Below are 19,578 nucleotides of genomic sequence, written 5' to 3' on the forward strand. Positions count from 1 at the left end.
CGGGAGCTGGGACGGTAGGTGAGGGTGAACTGGAAGCGACTGAAGAACAGCACGCACCGGACCTTTATGGTCGGTCCAGACCAGAAAAGGTTTTTCCGCTCCCTCCGGCCAGTGCCTCCATTCCTCCAGGGCCAACTTGACAGCTAAAAGCTCCCGATTTCCGACGTCACAGTTGTGCTCTGTGGGGGACAGACGACAGGAAAAGAAGGCACAGGGATGCAAGCAGTTTTCAGGATCCACACACTGTGACAATACAACCCCGACCCCAACATCAGAGGCATTGACCTCAACGGTGAACTGTTTACTGGGGTCTGGCTGAATGAGCACAGGTGCTGAAGTGAGCAGACCTTTGAGTTTAACAAAGGCCTTGTCTGCCTCCGGTGACCAACAGAACACCACATTGGAAGAAATGAGTCTGGTGAGAGGAGAGGCAACCTTACTGTAGTCCTGAATGAACTGCCAGTGAAAGTTTGCGAACCCCAGGAACCGCTGCAACTCCTTGTGGGTCTTAGGCACTGGCCACTCCTACACCGCCCTAATCTTGTCCGGGCCCGCTTGGATCCTCCCACTCTGGATGACGTACCCAAAAAAGGAGACAGATTCACCATGAAACTCACATTTCTCAGCTTAATATATAGGCGGTTTTCCAGTAACCGGGAGAGGACTTGATGGACGTGGGAGACTTCCAAAGACTCAGAAATATACTTTTCCATAGCCTCTCTTTCGGGTCAGGACATGTTATATAGACGACTAGTGGGCAGAGGGGCGCCAGGTAAGAGGTCTATGCAACAGTCATATGGGTGGTGGTAATGACAGGGCTTTATCTCTGTTAAATTGATTGATTGAATTGATCGAAACCTTTATTTATTCTTGGGAGACAGTTGAGGTTTCCTTCTTTTGCAATGCCGCCGAGATTACACTTTAAAATAAGATATACCTCATACATTATAATGACAGGAAATACACGTAATAAACCATTAATAAAAGTTATAAAACTGGCATATGAAGAATATGGATGCGCCTGGACTTCAATTAAAACAGTTACAATTAGAAACACAGTGGCTAGTGATAATAGAGTTAAATTCAGCATAAGAGGGTAGACTTTCCAGTTTGAAGGTGCTTTGGAAAGCATTCCAGAATTTTGGGCCATCATGAGAAAAAGTAGTCTTCCCCAGTTCTGAGCTAGCCTGGGGGACTCTAAGAAACATTAAGTCATTGGAACGGGTCAGGTGAGGACCTGTTTTCCATTCCAGTAAGGATGTGATGTAGGGAGGTTGCTTACCAACTAAGGCTTTAAAAATGAACTGAAACCAGTGTTTGTTGCACCTTTCGTTAAGTGACCAACTGTATCATAAAGAATGCAGTGATGAGTATCATATTTTGCACCAGTGATAAATCTAAGAGCAGAGTGATAGACTGCAGTACCTCTCGAAGGTCATGATATTCGGGAGGAACCTTGGAAAGGTCTGGGGCATTGCACTCCTCCAGAGAAGGCGTAGTGGCGCCACCTGTAAAGGGCAAAGCAGAGCGCAGACAGACAGCATGACAGTGGGTGCTCCAGCCCCTAATCTTCCCTGCAGACCAGTCAATATGTGGGTTATGCGTACTCAACCAGGGGAAACCCAAAACCAGAGGTGTCTGGGGAGCTGAAATCAGGTGAAAGGAGATGCTTTCATGATGAGTGCCTGAGATAATTAATGTTATGGGAGATGTCTTGTGGGTCACCTCAGTGAATGTGTTTCCGTCCAGGGCAATCGCGGGGATGGTTCTCTCCAAAGGCTGGATAGTGCATCCCAGCTCCTTAGCCAGCTCCTTATCCAGCAGGTTATCCTCAGCACCTGAATCAATCAGAGCCTGGAGAGGCAAAGATACATTTCCCAAACACAGTGAAGCAGGGACTAGCAGTCGATCGGGTGAGGGAGAATTATTGACAGGGTGGGCTTGGCTCGTCAGTACCCCCACATCTACTGATGATCCTGATTGCCAAGGAAACAAGAGAGGAAAGAGTTTTGGGTTCATCACGAGCTGCAAGCTCATCCTTCAATTGTTCATTCAAACCTTTCAAAAATACTGCTTGCAGAGCAGCGTTGTCCCAAGCGACATCAACAGCTAGTGTCCAAAAATCCAGTGCATAATCCGCTACAGAGCGGCTTCCCTGTCGGAGGTTGAGGAAGCGTTGCCTCCATGACTCGGGTGGTCGAACACTGCCTTCGAATTCTGCAAAGCCCAAGATCTTGAGGTCAGTGCAGGAGCTGAAAGCCTCTACCCAGGAAGCAGACACAAATAGAGTAAACGCAGGTAAAGAGCAGGGACGTTACTACGCATGGGTACAGGACGAACTGGCAAAGAGTGGAGATCTGAACCAGGGTTAAATAGGCTGCAGAGTGGTGGAGATGATTAGCAGGATGAGAACCAGGTGCGCGTGAGGGGACAGGTGAGTGGGATGAATCCAATGAGCCTGCCATGCCCAGCCTACAAGGAAAGACTCACAACAAAAAGACAATGGGAGGGGAAAACAGAGGAAAAACACAGACAGAGACAGGACAGAGTCGGCTCCTAAAAAGCAATGGGTATGGATTATAAATTAGTTTACTGCTGGCGGTGCACAGTGGTTTTAGTTATGCCAATAAAAACTATCCTGTATTCATGAGTCATGAATTAAACACTCAAGGAATGCTCTCTGTCCCCTCTTTATTCTCTCTCTCCCTTTTCATCTGTTTTTTCCACTCTATGCCCTTGCTCCTGCCTCCTCTCTCTCCATCCCTTTTTTCATCCCATTCTTTTCCATTTCCAGCATCAGAGACAGTAATTTGGAGTCTGAACACCTGATCAGACTAGCAGAAATCATCTCCCGGTGTCCCAGTCTGACCAACCTGCAGTGAGTAAACCTGTGCCGTCCATGTCCACAAGCTGTTATACCTGTTATCAGTTATGAAAACTACATTCCACTTCAAACTTTCCTGGAATTAAGAAAAAGTAGACCTATTTTCATTTTAACACTTATGTGATTTGCTTCCTTTGCCATCTCACATGCTGGTGTCAAGTGAAAAGCTTTTAACCTTTAAACAGTTTTGGTGTTTTTCACATTCTTTTGTTGAAGAATTACATGGTTTTGGAAAATTCTGTGAATCTCAGGCCTATGAAACCCTCAAATGCACACTGAATAAATACAATGTTCAGGGCTGATAGCATTCTGGCGCCATGTCGGATCTCTGGTGTACCGGTGTGACTGAAAAAAAAGGGGTTCGCCCAGATTTAACAGACATTTCTCTGGATCCAACAGAAGCGCAGCTTTCGTTCTCAACCACACTAACAATAGGCCTACTAGCCAATCAGAAGTAGGGTGGGGAGTGGGCCATGGGTGTTGACAATCAGGCGCTCCACAAGTGAGCCTCATTAGCCTACAGTGACGCATTGCAATCCACAGGATAGACTGCAGGATGGATTGCTCATAAGAAATTCTCAGAAAGAATCTATTGAGAATGACCCCGTTGGTGACAGTAAATTTGTTTTCCATCTCAAGAAACAAAAATTTAAAAAATTATAGAGGAGTTTATGCCCTGGCATCAGGTTTTATCTTGTTCTTGACCTGTTTAATGTGAGTTCAAACCTTAAACAACTTGGCACACATAATCAGAATGAATTTGGCATGCTGATTATTGCTGTGTAATGTTGCATAAGCTTGTCCAGTAATAGCTCATGGCCAGATGGCTGGCAGGCTTTATGAAACATCAACCTGATACCCTTACTGCACATTCCAGAAACACACACATACACACTGCGTTGGGCTTGGGGGGTGGGGCGGAGTGCGGTGGGGGGGCTGTTTGTTTTGTTTCTTGTTTTTTTGTTTTTTGTTTTACTCTTCAAAATGCATTTATTGCTTTCTGATATGCATTGAATCAGGCATACATTGTAGAACAAGAAACTGTCTTCTTATGACAAATAAGTTATGAATTAAAAAGTGTGAAAGTAAATAAAATAAATGAAATCAATAAAATACAGTGCATTCAGAAAGGATTCAGACCCCCTTCACTTTTTTCACTTTTGTCATGTTGCAGCCTGTTGCTACTATCGATTAAATTATTTTTTTCTCGCATTAACCCGTTACTGCCTGAATTTATTTACAATTATCTACAAAAATAAATTGTTTGGACATGATTTGGAAAGGCACACACCTGTCCATAGAAGGCCTCACAGCTGACAGTGAATATCAGAGCAAAAACCAAGCCATGAGGTCAAAGGGACTGCCTGCAGAGCTCAGAGACAGGATTGTTGCTAGGCACAGATCTGGGGAAGGCTACAAAAAAAATTCTGCTGCTCCATAATTCTCAAATGGAAGAAGTTTGGCACAACTCTTCCAAGAGCTGGTCGCCTGGTCAAACTGAGCAATCGTGAGAGAAGGGCGTTAGTAAGAAAGGTTACCTAGAACCCGATGCTCACGCTGACTGAGCTCCAGAGATCCTGTGTGGAGATGGGCAAAGTTATAGAAGGACAACCATCACTGCGGCCCTCCACCAATCTGGGCATTATGTCAGAGTGGCTACGGACAGAAGCCTGTCCTTGGTGCAAAACACATGAAAGCACGCTTGGAGTTTACACAAAAGCACCTGAAGGACTCTCAGACTGTGAGAAACAGGATTCTCTGGTCTGATGAAACCAAGACTGAACTGTTTGGCCTCAGTTCCAAACATTGTGTCTGGAGGAAACCAGGCATCGCTCATCACCTGCCCAACACCATCCCAACAGTGAAGCATGGTGGTGGCAGCATCATGCTGTGGAGGTGTTTTTTTTTTCCAGCAGCAGGTACTTGGAGACTGGTCAGGGTTGAGGGAAAGCTGAGTGGAGTAAAGTACAGAGATATCCTCATTGGAAACCTGCTCCACAGCTCAGGACCTCAGACTGGGCTGAAGGTTCACCTTCCAACATGACAATGACCCTGGGCACACAGACACAGGAGTGGCTCAGGGACAACTCGGTGAATATCCCAGAGTGGCCCAGCCAGAGCACTGACTTGAACCCTATCCAACATCTCTGGAGAGACCTGAAAATGGCTATCCACTGACGGTCTCCATCCAACCTGACAGAACTCGAGGGTGTGCAAAGCTTGTTGCGACAAAGACTCAAGGCTGTAGTTGCTGCCTAAGGTGCTTCAACTAAGTACTGACTAAAGGGTCTAAATACTTATGTCAGTGTGACATTTCAGTCTTTCTTTTTAATTAATTTCCAAAAATTTCTACCATTCAATTTTCACTTGTCATTATGGGGTACTGAGTGTAGATTAATGAGAGAAAAAAAAAGAATTTTAAGGATTGTAGTATCAGGCTGCACCATAGCAAAAGTGAAAAAAGTGAAGGGGGTCTGAATACTTTCTGAATGCACTATAAAGTCAAATATAAAGTAAAATAAAATTTCAGTTATTGCAAAAGGTATACAAGTACTAATCAAGACCACAGTGTTGATGTTACATTTGAAATTATGGTATGAGCATCATTTTACCTTGGCGTTTTTAAGATTATTTCTCTTACAGGCCTCTAGTTAGGAATGTCCTTATGCGTTTACTGTATGGTCGCATGGAAATTGTGCGTTATGTTTGAGCTAAAGCACCATAAAATGGGTTTAAATAAGCTGTCAAATAGAAATTAAGCACTCAGCTATCAGAATTTGGCCAGTCATTGTGAGCCGAGATAGGTTTGGGCAGTCCGTTGACCGACTTGAGAACAGTATGAGGACATATTTTCTGTCATACAAGCCCTCCATGCTGAATAATGTCAATCTGAAATGTAGCAGCAGTTTCTTTGTACTTGTTGCTTTTAGGCTGAGCAACAATTTGATTCAGTCACAGTGGGTTGAAGATATGATGAAACTACTCAGCAGCGATCACAGGAAATGCTGTGTCAGGTGAGCAGAGATGGATCCACCTTCTGTTGTTTGTTCCTAATCAATTTCTAGCTGGACTTGCTCGATCACAATGGTTTCTGCTGAAATAATCAGTCGATTAATCAATAAGTCAATGTAGCAATTAGAAAATGAATAGGTCCTACATTCGAAAATGCTGTTAGTTATTTTTAAATACATTCCTAAACGTTTCTGTTTCACTAAGAGGAAGGAAGTAATTTTAAGATATTATGTTCAGCTCTGCTAACCTCTGAGCATTTGTCATTATTCTTGACACTTTATAGACTAAATGATTCATTGATTAATTTTTTATTAAAAAAAAAAAAAAAATGTTTGGTTCACCAACAATGAAAATGATCTTAAAGTGCAACCCTAGTAGCCATTCTGCTAATCTGCAGCTCTACCAAACAGCCAACAACCAACAAGTTAGTACATTAAACCTTACAGCAACTCTGAAGCTGTCTTATTTACACAATGTATCATGTGTATTTGAAATACACATCTTGGAAATGTTTTAAGAGAAGTTTCCGTTCCCTGCGTCTGTTGCAGTGACTCTCATTCAGTGAATTTTTAACAGATATACATGGATCTACCTTTAGCGTTCCTCTAAACAAGATCACAAAATATTGAGAGATAATTAATCCACTAATTGCTGCTTTTTTTTTTTAGCTTTCATCTGGCCTGTTCTACTGCTAAAAGGGCTCAGTAGTGAGAGTTTTCAAGCAGTTGTGGCTCACCACTGTTACATTAACACTTAATAGTGTGAACACTTCTCTGTCTGTCTTCCACTACAGTATCAACGAGGACTGGATCAAATCAGAAGCAGCTGTTAGTTTGGTGTGTCGCTGTCTGGACCTCAGCAGCAACATACACACCATCAGGTGAGATACGCAGATGTGTAGAGGTTCCATATTCACCTCAGAGATCTTCAACTCACTGTACATGTTGGTTACTTTAGTGACACATACACCTACATGTACAGAAACACAACTGACTGATAACATTAATTTTGTCTGACTTTTTCCACTTACTGTTCTGACTTCTTATACAAAGAAAATATAAGGTGTTGCTATTTACTTGACATATTTTGACTGCCAAAGCCTTCAGGCAGCTGACAGGAAGCCTCAGCAACATCTCTGATGGAGGCTGCAGGCTTTGGCAAGTGAAACATGCCAGATAGACAGCACCTTACTTTGTCTTTATATGAGAAATAAAAAAATAAATAAATAAGTGGAAAGACAACTTCTCATTTACTTTGCAGAGTGTATCAAACCACACTACATATGTCTTTGATGAAGTCTGCTGAATTAACTGCAATCAGGTAAAGAATTTCCTGTTACATGTGGTATTTGACTGGAATATTAATGAATTTCTATGCAACTGGAATAAACATTAACCAAAATCTGTCCTTAGGGATGTTGTGTTATGTAGGAAGTAGTATTTTGTGGCTCTTATGTGATATCAAAGTTGAGAAAGTTGTACTATAATCAGGAAAAACATAATGAATGCAGCAGTCGAGTTGATCTGTCTTTGTATTTTCAGTGGTCACTCTGCAGATCCAGTCATGCTTTCTTTCCTACTGAGAAAATAAGCTATACTGTCCCTGCGTTCCAATGCTCATACTACCATACTATTTAGTAGGGAAAAAAAAGAATTAGTATGTCCCAATACATAGTATGTCAGATGCAGTATGCCAAGAGTACCAGGATGTTCTACTGCATCCGGTCAGATTTCGCAGTATGCATTTCAGCATGCTTCTCTGGCTACTCTGACCCACAATCCTTTGCTCAGCGGACATTACATCGCACTGGCTGAGACACTGACAAGCCACGCCCACATACAGAAGACAACACAACACACACATCGCACTCACCTCGCTCAGTGACAGCAGAAGCAACAGAAAGACAGAAGATCAGAAATATGACAGACGACAGCGCAGTATGAAACAGCACCGGCATTTTGACAACAACATTCAAATGTGGCGCTACTGAGGGCGGCGGAAGTGAGCAAGAGGGTCGGACTTCAGGGATTACGTATGTAGTGTGTCCCAGTAGTATGCATGCGCATGCATATTGCATACTAAACTACATACTTTGTAAGGGCAGCTGCAGTACATACTTAAAGTAAAAAGTAGAAGTATGCGATTTGGAACACAGGGCAGGTTTATATTCAGAAGTGCTATGTGTAGCATTTACAGAGTTGGTCAAGCAAGGTAGACAGTTAATGGAAGAAAAGCAGACACACACGCACACACACACACACACACAGAGCAGTGGAAATAAGATCTTCTCCAGCTACACCTGGTGGATATAATAAATCATCGCCACATTCATTTTAGTCACTAAACTAATCACACTAGTGTTGTCAGTTATCAGACTCTAATGGCCTTTACATTGTGTGTCAGATTTTGTGGAAAATCTGCTGGATTGCTTTATGACTGTGGTTCTCATGTGGTCCACAGGGGTTATGTGAAATGTAGTCTTAAGAAACACAGCACTACAAGTAGCACCCATTGTTAATGGTGTCCAGGCTGTGTTCCAGGTGACACATTGGCCCAGAGACTCCAAAGTTCAGTGGTGACATTCACACCAGACGCTTCTGGGAATAGAACACAGCCTTATTTCTTTTTTGGTGTCAGTGTTTCAGAGAAGAATCACAGAACAAAGAATTCTCAATATTTTGCTGGCAGCCTGTGTTCAAAATATCCTCCTCCTCCTTCCTTCCTGTAGCTTTGTGGACTGTGCAGTTGAAGGGTGCCATCTAGCAGCCATGAGCAGTATCACCCAGAGGTGTCCTCTACTGACAGAGCTGGAGTTAGTATCATCCTCTCGTCTATAAGGATATGAAACCAAGCCCACAGATTGCACACTCACTGAATTTCTCACAAAATTACTTTATTTTCAGATATATAGCAATGAAACCTTTTTGTGCAGATGCATACATTACATAAAATACTTTTGTACTTTGGACAGGTTTGGTTGCCCAGTGAGCAATTTATGTCTAGGCTAAAACTGAGTTGAGAGTTTAGTAGACTTCTGTGTCTTAGGCTACATACTTATAACAAAAAGAATGAAGCATTACCTTGAGCATATGAACTACTTTGGTGCATATACTTGATATTAACAGCTGTTTATTCTTTAGTTGAATAAATAACAGTCTGTTTATTTTTTCATTCAAAACTAGGCCGCACATAGCCAAAAAGAACATGGGCTAAATGAGAGTTAAAGCATAGACTCAACATTTAAATGACGTGTAGTGCTCAGTGGGTGACTGGGTTAAGACCTTTGTGATCACGTGAAACATGTTCCAAAACCTTTTCCCTGATAGTATTGTTCTCACTGTCCATAGTCTGTCCCACAACCGCCTGGGTACAGAAGGCGCTGAGTTCCTCTGCTCTGTCCTGCCCTTGCTGCCAAATCTCACCACCCTCAGGTAAGAGTTCGGTTTGTACCACTTTGCCAATTTTTGCCACGTCATTCATAATGGAAAGAGTTCCATCATGAATGATTGTTTTTTGAATTTCCAGCATTAAGCTCATTTGCTCTTTCTTTTGCAGTATTAGTTTGAAGGAGACAGATGCAAGAGGCAGTGCTGATGTGGTTGTGCAGCTGTCAGAGGCCCTGATGCAGTGTCCAAGCATCCAGCGCCTAAAGTGAGCAATACATCAACTAGCTTTTGTCCCTCAGGCACAGTGTTACTCAGCACAAATGAACTGTGAAGGAATGTGAAAACAGTCCAGTGCATTTTTATTTGTGCTGAGCAGAATATTATTCAGAAGTTGTTTGGTTGTTTGTGCTCAGTTAATAACTGTCTTAAAGAGCAAGCCAGTGAGCAAATAGCAATCTTCAACCTTGGCAATATTAGCTCAGCCGAAACTGAGAATCTGTGTGCAAGCGTCTGCAAATTCACTACACCTAGATTTCTACAATCGTTTCACTTAACCTAAGGCTAAAATCAAAGCAGCAGCCACTAAAACATTAACACTATCACTATCTGTCCAAAGCAAGGCACCTATGTGACCTGAGAGCCACTGTATTTTCATTAATCAGTCAGTTTTTAATGTTTTATTGGCATGAAATATATGTGAGCATACTAGCTGAAGCAGAAATTTAACATGAAACAACATATTAAATTAAGCATGAACACAATCAATGTATTTCCTTTGATTAATTCATTTATTTCCACTGATAAATAACATTGTAATGTCAATATTTATAGAATTTACAATATTATAAGTAGTACTATAATATCAAATGCTACATATTTTTAAAAAAGCCAATAATTTGCAAGTATGAAAACTGAAAAGGAAATGATGTTTCTTTTATGAGCACATATCACTGAACATAATTAAGTGTTTAGCTAAATACAGAAATATATCCTTATAAGTTTCTCTCTAGCCATTTCACACACAAATTTTAGCAGCAAAACTAGCAGATTAATGTTTTTTTCCAAGAAAGAGTAACCTTTGTCCACCATTGCTCAACCCCTTATTACTGAAGAACCAGTGTTTTCTGAATGCAATGAAAATGAAAATAATGAGTGAAAATATCTGTCTCTCTCTCAGTCTGTCAGGTCATGTCATCAGTGACAGAGGCGCTGAGATTCTGGCCAGAACATTTGAATCGCTGCCCTGTCTCAGATCAATTAAGTAAGCTTGCTCCTGTACTCATCACATAACATTCAGCACACACAGTGCACCCACAGGCATGCACATTGTCTTTGTAAGCAGAGATGTGTGCGTGAAACCATACTAAATGGACCACTGTGTAATACAGGGAATGTAAAACGATATAATGAAAGCAAATGATCATGTTTTAACTGTTTGATATAAACAAATATGAGTGAAGGCTACTGTTAAACTTGTGCTTTCTAGTCTGTCCCGTTGTCGTGGATGGACGGTATCTGGACAGCTGCACTTGGTCAGAGCATTGGGACAGTGTTGCAGTCTGGAAGAGCTGTGGTAACACACACACACACAGAGACACACTTGATTACACAAACATGCACATAGATACATTACATACATTTTCTCTCGTGTGTGTGTGTGCACCCATAGTCTGGACTTGGTTGCTCTGGATGAAGACAGCAGGATGTGTCTGGCCCATGGATTATGCAAAACCAAGTCAATATGCAAACTCAAGTGAGTTACAAAAGCCTCTTTCACACAGAGTCACTGGTAAATTACTGTGTTAACCTTTAGCCACTGATAGTGATGTTCATTATTCACACATGCAGCTACATTCAGAAACATCTCCATCTTTTGCCTTTTCACACATGGGGATGCCATCTTGCCAGGTTATGGATGCCATTCACCATAAAACCCAACGGAAGAAGAAGATAGGAAAAAAAAACAGATGCACATGCAACCAACCTGGCAGAAGATGTCTTTTATTATTTCTTATTTCTTGAAAAAAAGAAGAATTTGTACTGTAGTTATCAAATTACCCACAATGCAAGGCAATCATAAACAAAGACACAGATTCAAATACGTCAGTTGAATCTTGTGATTCGTTCTCTCGCTCCATGTGAAAGCGTCTTTCGTCAGACGGACATAACCCTTTATATGCCCTCCCCTGCAATGTTACTATTTTCAATCACAGCACATCCTTATAGGCATTTTCCCGTGTGTAACTAGGTGTCGTGGCTCATGAGCCACGATCGTCAGGAGTGGTCACTCCATGTAAAAGCGTCTTTCTGTCCTGCACCTTGCATGGTAGCCTCCTGCCATCAGTGTGTGAATGTGAGGCAAACATTGTAAAGTGCGTTGAGTGGTAGACTAGAAAAGTGCTATAGAAATAAAGTCCATGAGTTGAAGGTTTATGAGTGCATAGTGCAACTGCAAGTATTCACCACATTACTAGAAATGTATTTATTAATCTGGGTTTTGTTTGTTTGCATGTTCCAGTCTCAATAAAGTCGCTACAGTGACGGGACCATCAGAGGCAAAGGGCATGCCTGATCTTCTAGCTGCTATGGAGGGACACCCACACATGGAGGCAATAGAGTGAGTTTTGCACACATACACACAAATTATGCGGCACATACAGTGTGTATTAGTAAGTTTTTATCATCCACATCCATTATCCTACAGCATGAATTATTTGAGAGAGCACACCTCCGCCCATCACCATGCCCCAATTTTGGTCCGTCAGTGAAGTTAATCAGTCCTTCCTTGTGTCATGACCACCAGGCTTCCGTCATCATTTTTACAGCAGCTTTGTCCTGTTGACCAAACATAGCATCGGCAATTGACGGTGTGGCATTGTACAGCATTGGCAGCTAAACTGGCAATCATGATGGATTCCGTCCATTGGCAGTTGCCAATTCAATTGTCAATTGGGCGAAGCCTAGTGGCCACGCTTTCTGCAAAGTTTCATGCAAAGCCATTCATATAATCAAAATTGCATGATTTCCAAATTTGAATTATTGGTTGAAACACCCACATTATAATGTTCTGCTTCTGCGGCTAACAAAGTTATCGCCATTCATGGACCACAGAACTGTTTGTGTAAAGCAAAGATTTCCCTGGGAACTATTTTCCCTGGCGGAGGGAGTCTTTGGGAAAACATGAGCAGAAACATTAAGTATAAACATTTTGCAAATGGTACACTAAACATGCAGAATCACTGGCATCACTGTTCCTTCAAATGTGCTTGGAATGTTTCTCTTTCTTGCGGTGTCAGGCTGCAGGGCTGGAGGATGGCTGACACAGGGGTGGAACAGCTGACCAGACTCTTTCCTGCCTGGACTGACCTCAGGAAGATCAGGTAGGGTGCAGGCAGAGGGCCACTGTAGTCTCATAATTGTGCCAGCAGTGTTGTATATGCAAAACATGTTCATCTTACATGTAATTTAATGCAACCTATCCTTAAAGTCCTATTTTTTCAAATCTTGTAAACAGCCATGAAAGTGCTAGTGCATTGTAGTTCTTTAAGGAATCTGAGAAGTTTCAGTGCGACCAAAACAGTTATGAATATGTTTTATTCTTCCTTCACTGTATCTGTCTTAACTTTTTGTATAATCTGCCAGTTTGGCTGTCTAAGTCATAAGATAGACAGTTAAGCTTGCCAAGAAGATCACAGGCATATTTCTCCAGGATTTTTCTCTTGCGTTTGAAGCAAGAGTTGCTTAAAGACATCTGCTGTCTCATTTGTGTATGTTACATTCCAGCTGCTGCAGGTTTAGCCTCCCCAAATGTGGGACTGGTATTGTAGGTAGCAGCAGCTATTGAGTTTTTATATAAATATTTGTAACTATAGCTGTGTAAGCTAAGGAACCTAAACTAGCTCTGAGTTGCCCTCATAAAGCTAATTTACCATTAGCTATGAATTTCCCTACATGGACTTTCATATTTACTTTTGACTGTTTTATTTTCTGTTCTATGAGTAATTTCATTAGAATATAATTTTATATAATATAGTATATGACTTCTTTGTCTTTCTTTTTGATTTCCTTTTCAAATCCTCTGTGAGGCACATTTTGATTTTCTGAGGATATGCCTGCCACTACTCACTACTACTGATGCTGTCAAAGAAGTACATCACATTGTTTATTATTTCAAGTGTGTGCGTGTGTGTGTGTATGTGTTTGTGCATGTGCCTGTGTCTTCTAGTCTTTCAGAGAACCTTATCGATGACCAATCAGGAGCGAAGCTGCTGGAGGCTCTGAGGAGCTGTAATCAGCTGCGTGAGCTCCAGTAAGCACACAACAACATTCACATCACAGATTATTCCATTAAGTAATAAAGTAGAAAACTGATGAAGAAGCATGTAGTTTTGTATTCAGTGCTTTTCTCTTCTGTTTAGCTTTTAAATTGATCTGGTTTATTCTGAAAAAGAGTAAAACAAAAAAAATCTCATGCGAGTCTGTAATCACTTCACCACACAAGCCCATTTCCACTGTCTTCCAGTCTCTCCAGAAACAGACTTGGTGATGTCACTGCTTGCAAAATGGCCCTGGTTCTGCCTGCGCTCACGTACCTTGCCGTGCTAGAGTAAGTCATACACATGCAAACACAAATTGACACAGTCTTATTGATACATATTCTGTTCAATCCTGAGGTTAATTGTTCCTGTGTCTTTGCTATATATGTGTGTGTGTATGGGTGTGTGTGTGTGTGTGTGTGTGTGTGTGTGTGTGTGTGTGTGTGTGTGTGTGTGTGTGTGTGTGTGTGTTTGTCCTTTCTAGCATATCAGAGAACAATCTAGGTCATGAAGGGTCTGTGAGTCTTTCCAAAGCACTAGTCTATATGAAGAACCTCACCAAGATTAAGTAAGACACTAGCTTCAATCGTTTTGTAACACAACCTGTGTATACAGTATTTTGTAGAGTGCGTATTGATTGTATTGTTTGGTGCCTCAGTCTGACCTCCGTTGGGACTTCGGAGCTGTGTGCCGTAGCCGCCAGTCTGGCCCACTGTCACCTCCTACAGGATGTGAGGTGAGATGACAGAGGAAATGGAATCATGAAATAAATCATCATTTATCTCTGATTAAATGTTATATGTTATAAATGCAAAAGCCCATGTATAAATCCAGCCTGTGCTCTTGGTGACTGTGAAGTAAAGCCTGTGTCTCATGTGGGGGTTTGAAAAGCACTGCTCAAATTCTGTAGGGTTTGTGAAGAGGTTCTCAGCCTCAAATACTCAATAAACGGACGTCTTTCTTGTAGTTTAATTTTTAATACATAATTGTAATGATAGTTGTCTTTTACTTTTTTAGTACTACTTCACTACTACTTGTTTCCTGGTAAAGTTTTGCTTCTTTTTTGTGCTAGTTTTCTGATTCTTTGCTTCTTTTTTTTTTTTTTTTTTTTTTTTTACCGGTGTTTTATAAAATTAGTACCTTTTTACTTCTTTATTACAAATTTCTGGTCCTTTCTTGCTAATGAGCTAATGGCCCTTTATCCCATGTTTTTGAAAGAAATCAATTGAATTGGCTGCAATTTCAAAGGGTCAAAGGGCTTTACACACCCATCTTATTAGCCTAAGTCACAAAATGGAGCTATGATGGAAAAAAAGCATCCCATGCCCTACTAAACCAAGACCCTGTAAATTCACCCTGTTCATCCAAATGAAATTCTGGTGTGTTCACCTTTCCACATAGGACAGGTATAGGCAACCATGTGCCATTTAGGGCTGAGAGTGCAGGTTTTCATTCCAACCAAACTCTACACCAGGTGATTTCACTGATCCTCTCACCTTCAAGCAGAAAGGAGGAACTAACCAGTGCAGACTCTCAGCTCCCCATGGCATGTGGCTGCCTACCCCAACATAGGAAATAACAAACCACAACTTGAAAGTGAAATCCAAACTATCTCCCAAACAGCAGCGAGCAACACTGTCTCTGGAGAAAGCTGAACTCACCATGAATGTATCGCTCTCTCATCTCTCTGGTTTCCTTGAGGATTAAGCAGTACAGGCTGGCCACATTGGTAAACATGAGCATGCTGCGGGTGTATTTACTGCTGTCTCATTGTATGTTCTACATATTGAGGTTCAAACAGTCAGCTCTGGCTCCCATTTGAAGCTGCTAACATGCAAAGCTGCCCAGTGCTACTTAAAGCAGCTTACATGTTATCAGCCTCTATGGCTTTAAAAGTAAAGCCAGCACTCTCTTTGCGTTATCTTCAGCAACTTATTTGGACAGTATGTCAAAGGATATTTTCATTATAAAACCTTGTTCAGGCTGTGTACGGCATTTAAAAACGTTGTCTAAGATGTTTTAGTTTGCAATTACATTTTGATATATAAATAAATGTCTAGCACTTCACCTGATTCTAATTTCAAATGATTTCAAATGTTGTATTTGATACCCCTGATCTAAATGTTGAGAGGGGTCCTTTTTGTGGTCATTGTCATTTTGTGTTTTGTGTTTCTGTATTTCTTTCTCTAGTTTGGGGTGGAACAGTTGTGGTGATGATGTAGCAGTCCAGTTGGCCAAAGTTTTGCCACTTTGTCAGAGGCTTACCACATTAGAGTGAGTTTATTATGGCACGTGCACACGCACACACACACACACACACACACACACACACACACCATCACACACACACACACACACACACACACACACACACACACACACACACACACACACCATGGGTATTTGGCATCAATTTTGACATTTAACTTCTATGTCATTTCACTTTGGGTAGATTTTTGGTGTTTGATGTTTTAAGTGTAGTTTTTTATTTTACTGTAGTAAACAACTTGTAAAAAACTTAAACTGAAAAGAAATGAAATTCATTTAAATTTTATTCAATATTTCAATTTAAATTTTAAATTTAAATTTCAGTTCATTTTAAAATTAGATTAGATTAGATTATTGCCGTCCAGAGAAGAAATTTTCCCTAGTGGCAGAGTTTGTAGTTTCTGTATTTTCATTTCACTTATTTAAAGGAACACTGTTTATTTCTATGCTTCTATGTTTTAGTACTAGCAGCTATTGATGCCTACATTTGTATACATGCTTAATTTAAAGCTTAGTAGTATTTCATTTATCATACTTAAAGGCTACATTTTATACCAAGCAAAATTTATTTTAGCACATGAAGTTAGAAATCTTTAAAAGTCCTGCAAGAAGTGTCACATCCAACAGCCACAGGAACCCGGCAAACATCCATTTTAGGTTCCATACTGTACATGCAACAAGTCATCCTGGACAGGCAGGTTCAGAGTGAAAGTGAACACAGTGGCACTGTCTTGGCAGTTGCTAAGGCTAGCTTAGCTACTCACAGCACATGTTGCTTACCTGAACAACAAATGTAAAAGCTGATCATTAGTTCCATGGATGTGGGTTGTTTGCTATGATAACGAATAGGGTATTCCAAACTGACTGAACAAGCACAGGCATTCAACAGCTTGAAATGTGTGGGTGCTGTCCTGTTAATGCCAGACTTTGCAGACTAGCGCTGCTCCATGTAGCTGACATCAGCCTGGCTATGTGTGTGTAAAGGGGCGGGGGGAGTGGGGCAGGGAGTGCTAGGCCAGATTGGCTTTTTTCAGAGCTCAATATCTCAGCAGTCATCACAGTAACAGTGGACTGAATTCTATTGATCAACAAATCCCCGGTGATGATATGATCATCTTCACCATTGAACAAGTAAATAAGTATATTATGCCTTTAAGCTTTAGTTCATGTTTAGTCCAGTTTACTAAAGTTTTCTTTATGCCTCTTTTGCCTGAATTTCACACACACACTCACTCACACACACACACACACACACACACACACACACACACACACACACACACACACACACACACATTTGTATAACAAGGTGTGTACTGTATGTTTCTTCAGTCTGGAGTCCAACAGAGTGAGTGTTTCTGGTGCAGAGGCTCTGGTTCAAGCCTTACGTTCCTGTCCTGCTGTGCAGCTCATCAGGTAAACCTTCCTTGTTTCTGTAGATATTCAGAGGCAGGATTTGATTTTTGTCTCAAACGGGCACCTGTACATTTTGCTACTCATGTCTGTCTGCTGAAATAATAATTCAAAACATGCTTGAACACAGACCATATTGTATTCTCCTTCACTGTGCCATCTAGGCTGTGGAGGAACAGCATTTCCAACAGAGATGCTCCGAGTCTCACAATGAAGGACAGGAGGCTCAGTTTCTCACCCACCTGATCTGGCTTCATTTGCTCTGACTCGGAGAAGTAACCATTCGAACTTACCACTTTGTGCAAAGATGGATTAGTGCTTCCGTACAACCATCAGAAACCAAGGGGACTGATTTTTTAAGTCTTGTGTTAAAATTCATATGAAGTACATGAGTTGTGAATTCCGTGGATGAGAAGCGATCTGGTGAGAAGGTCATGTGAAGTTTTGTCACCAGCTTGCTGTAAATGGCAGCTTAGCATGTGCCATGCTGAAGTTAAACATCCAGCTGAATCCAAAGACTTGCTATGGAAACAGTGTAAGTGGTATTGCAAATTACAATTCAGTACACATGATAAAACTACTGATTGAACAAGAAAATAATAGGATACATTTTAGTTATTTACAAAACTACTGGGCTGTCTGGGCTGAGGCATCCGTTTTGGAGACTGTTACAGTATAGGATTACGTACATAGTGACAGGGGCTGAGCATCCAATGTATGGAAAACAACTTGTGCAACTTTAAAATAAATAAGTAAAAGTCCATGGTGAGGTTCCCTGAATGTGTAGCATGAACCAACTTGTATTTGTTTGTTGGTATGTATTCATTTGCTTCCTGGATTGAACAGGAGTGTCACAGCACCTCACATCCAACTGCATTTGTCTCTCTGTCAAGATCGCAGTTAGGGGTGTAACTGTTCTGAAACCGCCGTACAAACGTCCACGGTCTCAAGTCGTGGTTCTGTCTTCCGTCTCGTGGTCCCTGAAATGGTAGATTATAAGTCTGTTGTATACAACTCTACAACTGACTGTGAAAAGCACAGATGATAATTACTGACACAAACACATGATTTGCCTGTGCGATTTGCAAGGTAAATTATTATGTTATCATGATGTGCTCAAATGTAATCTTGTAAAACTTAGTTTTTGGTGAGAAACTTGAATAAATACAGTTGTTTTAAGGAGACATTATTATGACCTGTATAACCTACTAAAACTTATTCTAAATAATTTCTTATTGTACAGGAATGTAATATGGCACTTCATGCATTAAACAAGTTTCGGTTGGAAAGATAATATTTTTCTTTTACTGAAATATGCAATATGTAAACAAACAAACAAAAAAACAAGATCTGCACTGAACCATGGATTTGAAGAACTGTTACACCTCAGGTTTATAGTTGTAGGAAAATTCAAACAGACTCACAAATTAGTCTCCAAAACTGATGCTTCATCATCAGAAAGCGTTTTAGTGGACAGTTCTCATTTTCTTGTGTTGTCACAGGTCTCCTAATACAAAATGAAAAAACACTTGCTTCAGTACTGAGCACTAAGAGCTGTTCAGCTACTATTTTGAGACTAATATATGACAGCCAGTAAGCTCTCCCCTGAGAAACAACATCAGTGCACTGGCTTAGATGCACAAGGAGGCATTTTTGCACTGTACAATGTTTACAATTAGAGGCTACATTTTTCAGAACAAACAAACAAACAAACACATAAACTCAGTGAAACAAGTTAGGAGGGAGTCCAATCCACCCTCCTGACCATTTTAGGCTGTGGTCTCTATACACTTTGCGTATTTATTTCTGATCTCATCACAAATTAAGGAATTAGCAATAACTCTGTAAGGTTTTGATATTTATTTAGACATTATTTAATCTGAGTTTCAAATGTCATAAATACATTGAGTGAATGAAAGGAAATGCAATTGTAAATTGCATTTGTAATATTTTCTGCAAGACAAGTATTGTAAAGGTATCCCCTTTTAAGAGCATTAAAAGGGGATACCACTGCGTTTGAGTGCACATGCTGTTTGTTCTTTTCATGATTAAAACACCTAAAGTTTGATTATTTGATTTATTTGATTTATTTGATTATTTGATTAGTTCTCTCCCAAAGTGAGCGGGCAGAAAAATGAGACTCTGACATTGTTTGTCAGTTCTCTAACACCAAAATGAGTCTTATCATAATGCTAGACAGCTGAGATTTTGACTAACATAGTCCAAGCTGTCTGACATCAAACAGCACACTGCAACATTTAATCTGTCAAGTGGTTTTCCTCTGAAAATTGTGGTCATT

At 40.8% G+C, this 19,578-nt stretch overlaps 1 protein-coding gene across 2 annotated transcripts in view; it reads left to right on the forward strand.

The window, feature by feature from the left end:
- The window catches only part of nlrc5 (NLR family, CARD domain containing 5), a 55,093-nt gene extending 37,225 nt beyond the window's left edge, over positions 1-17,868 (forward strand). For both annotated transcript variants that reach the window (XM_030052992.1, XM_030052994.1), the window contains 19 exons: positions 2,795-2,878; positions 5,815-5,898; positions 6,690-6,776; positions 7,157-7,216; positions 8,625-8,708; positions 9,244-9,327; positions 9,452-9,547; positions 10,460-10,543; positions 10,769-10,855; positions 10,952-11,035; positions 11,801-11,899; positions 12,579-12,662; positions 13,508-13,591; positions 13,805-13,888; positions 14,083-14,166; positions 14,257-14,334; positions 15,789-15,872; positions 17,199-17,282; positions 17,444-17,868. In XM_030052992.1, coding sequence (XP_029908852.1) covers positions 2,795-2,878; positions 5,815-5,898; positions 6,690-6,776; positions 7,157-7,216; positions 8,625-8,708; positions 9,244-9,327; positions 9,452-9,547; positions 10,460-10,543; positions 10,769-10,855; positions 10,952-11,035; positions 11,801-11,899; positions 12,579-12,662; positions 13,508-13,591; positions 13,805-13,888; positions 14,083-14,166; positions 14,257-14,334; positions 15,789-15,872; positions 17,199-17,282; positions 17,444-17,525 — 1,597 coding nt within the window. In that variant the 3' untranslated portion in view covers positions 17,526-17,868. The remainder of the gene's footprint in view (positions 1-2,794; positions 2,879-5,814; positions 5,899-6,689; positions 6,777-7,156; positions 7,217-8,624; positions 8,709-9,243; positions 9,328-9,451; positions 9,548-10,459; positions 10,544-10,768; positions 10,856-10,951; positions 11,036-11,800; positions 11,900-12,578; positions 12,663-13,507; positions 13,592-13,804; positions 13,889-14,082; positions 14,167-14,256; positions 14,335-15,788; positions 15,873-17,198; positions 17,283-17,443) is intronic.
- Positions 17,869-19,578: the final 1,710 nt, after the last annotated feature.

The sequence above is a fragment of the Myripristis murdjan genome, chromosome 6 (assembly GCF_902150065.1).
Source record: "Myripristis murdjan chromosome 6, fMyrMur1.1, whole genome shotgun sequence".
Taxonomy (NCBI): Eukaryota; Metazoa; Chordata; class Actinopteri; order Holocentriformes; family Holocentridae; genus Myripristis; species Myripristis murdjan.